Source organism: Microchirus variegatus (genome assembly GCF_963457635.1).
Source record: "Microchirus variegatus genome assembly, chromosome: 6".
Taxonomy (NCBI): domain Eukaryota; kingdom Metazoa; phylum Chordata; class Actinopteri; order Pleuronectiformes; family Soleidae; genus Microchirus; species Microchirus variegatus.
In genome coordinates this window covers 6,729,148-6,731,968 of record NC_139807.1, presented here as the reverse complement: position 1 = coordinate 6,731,968, position 2,821 = coordinate 6,729,148, and the positions used below count along the sequence as shown (strand labels likewise).

The following is a 2,821-nucleotide window of genomic DNA, read 5'->3' as shown; positions in this document are numbered from 1 at the left end:
TGCAAGAGATTAATCTTTAGTCTGACACTTTGCTATTGGCTCCAAGGTTAACCAGTCACGCCACGGCAGGAATATCTCGTCACACAAAACAGCACCTGTGAATTTCTCACACTACTTTTTTCCCTTATAGTGAAGCCTTCCACTTTATAGGACATGGGTATTTGTCTCTAGAAAAAACTACCTCGATCCTGACTTAGAATTTGAAGTCTATCAAAAAACATTTGAATTACAGGCCAAACATTTGGTCAGTATTAGGTGTATTGTGATCTCAACGCTCACTGTTTACTGAAAATGGGTTTTCGAGGCATTGGCTTTCTGCTCCATTGTTACCTGGTGTTGGCAGCAGCAATGTATTTTGATCTTGGAGAGCAGGAGGAAAAATGCATCATTGAGGAGATTCCTGAAGAGACACTGGTGACTGGTGAGTCCTGAATGGGGGAATATTCCAATTTATAATCACAGTATGACTAAAAATAGTAGTAATTATTTGTTCCTCGACACCAATAAGTAAATGGAAAGAAAAATAATACGAAATACAAAATTGTCTTATGGTGAAAGAAACTAGTTTGAGTAACATTTACCGTAATGTTTGTCTCAATGTTAAAAGCTTTGTTTTTGACCTTGAATGCAGCCATGTGTGTTTGTGCACATTTAGCACATCTATGCACTGTGTGTCTCTTACCTTTAGGTTATTTCTTGTTGGAGCCTTGGGATTTAGGGGCACCCGTCCATTCCCCTCACTTTGGTGTTACTGTGACAATCAGAGATCCAAACTATGAGGTACTGCACTCACAGGAGATGTTCATCACTAAGCCGGGATGTGTGTGGTGTTACATTGGAACATATGCAAGCTGGTTTTCTCATTGAAACCAGACCGAGACAAGGATGAAATGTGCACTGTGCAGTGTTGTTTAGGATGAGCACAGCACTCATTATACTGATAGTTTAATCTATATTTTAACATCTTGTTTAGTTCAGGTTTTTGCCAATTTGCTGTTGTCCCAAAATGAGTAAATATAATTTCAAGTCAGCCATTTTGCAATACCACAAAATCAGGGGACATTAAGGAGACTTGAAGCTGCACTTGATCAACATTTACTTTACATATAAAACATTAAATCTGCTACTACTGTATTTGACTAAACAGGTTGACTAATAACTGACCACACATTAGCCTAACAGTGTCTTTTCTTCTCTCTAGGACATGATGACCAAACGTTTCGGTAAATTTGGCAAATTCACATTTTCAGGTCATGACTCGGGTCAGCACTACCTTTGCTTTCAAACCAACTCCACAAGGTTTTCTGTCTTTGCTGGACAAAGGCTGGTGAGTCCTGTGGAAAAAACTATTGTAAAAAAAGGCATTTTTTTTCCTGACCATTTATTGGCCTTTTGATTGTTCAAGAATATAATAATGTAAGTGCAAAACATTGGTTGCACAACCAGCAAGATCATACATTTGATGAAAAAAAAAAAATCATGAAATGATGAAGGAAAAAAGGGAACATTCACTCTATTTCCCCCACTGTCGTGTACAGAAGCTACATTTGGACGTTCAGATTGGAGATCATGCGATTGACCCGAGTCATGCCAACGCCAAAGACGATATGGACACACTACAGAACAGCCTCATGCATCTCAGAGATCAGATGATGTATATCACCAGACAGCAGGAGTACCAGAGGGTAAATAAATTAGTGTTAACCTTCACTCTGTCGTGAAAACCAAATCCAGGAATCTGTGTTTATTATTATTTACAACAACCTTTCATGCATCGTTTCTCCATCTTTTTAAATGGTCTGCTTTCACGCAGGAGAAAGAGGAAGTGTTTCGGCAGATCGGCGAGGAAGCCAACGGTAAAGTCCTGTGGTGGGCTGTGGTGCAGACCTCTATTCTGCTTTTTGTCGGTTTTTGGCAGATGAAACAACTCAAGGACTTCTTCATTGCCAAGAAGCTTGTGTGATCACAATCTCCAACCTTTCAACACAGTATCTGTTGTTTACCCACACCTGTCTCAGGGTTCATTACTGGACCTTATATACTGTAACCTGCGACAAAGATGCTTTATACCCAAATATACAATAAAATAAAACCATTTAATTATCATATGATGGATATACAGATATGTGTGAAAAATGCGTTTGTAATAAATAAAGCTGTAAAACAGTGGACAGTGCCCATCTTTATTATACTTTGATGAAGATATCCATAGAAAGACATTAAAATGTCATTCTTATTATAATGTTTGAATGATAACATTTTTGGCCTTACACCTTATTTTTCACCATATGAGATTTAAATATAACTTACCTCAATATTTCATTATCTTATGGAGTCTTGTAGTCACAGCCCTCTTAGCTCAAGTCCAGTATGACTCAGTAGCAGGCGACCATTCAACACCATTCTACGTAAAAGAACACACAGGCACAAGCATACATTATTATTTGCAATAAAAGAACAGAAAACATGTGTTCTGTATCTGCTTCATGTTGAAACTCAATGTATGTTTAGCTTTGGTAATGGGCATAGCATAAGGAAAGCCACAAAAGCAAAAATAGCCAGATATTAACACGCTGTTGGTGTCAACACAACTGAATATATAAAAGTTGAGCGGAAATAGTTTACTCCTAACCAACTCAGTTCCACAATAAGGAACCAGTACTTGATAACACCAATGATATCTTTGTTTAAAAGGACACTAAATGGCAATTAGCCATAATTAATTGTATTATTTACACCTGTGATTTTCCCACTGTAACCTCACAAAATGGCTGCCATGAAAAAGGCCCATTATATCCACGTGAACACTGATTTGTCAAGT

The 2,821-nt window shown here is 37.8% G+C and overlaps 1 protein-coding gene across 1 annotated transcript; it reads left to right on the top strand.

The window, feature by feature from the left end:
• Positions 1 to 234: 234 nt before the first annotated feature.
• Positions 235 to 1,963, top strand: LOC310928607 (transmembrane emp24 domain-containing protein 11; the record flags this gene model as incomplete). Its single annotated transcript, XM_083891221.1, has 5 exons — positions 235 to 421; positions 689 to 780; positions 1,202 to 1,327; positions 1,539 to 1,685; positions 1,814 to 1,963. The coding sequence occupies exons 1-5, from the start codon at positions 292 to 294 to the stop codon at positions 1,961 to 1,963; spliced, it is 645 nt and encodes a 214-aa protein (XP_083747347.1). The 5' UTR covers positions 235 to 291.
• Between the last annotated feature and the right edge of the window lie 858 nt (positions 1,964 to 2,821).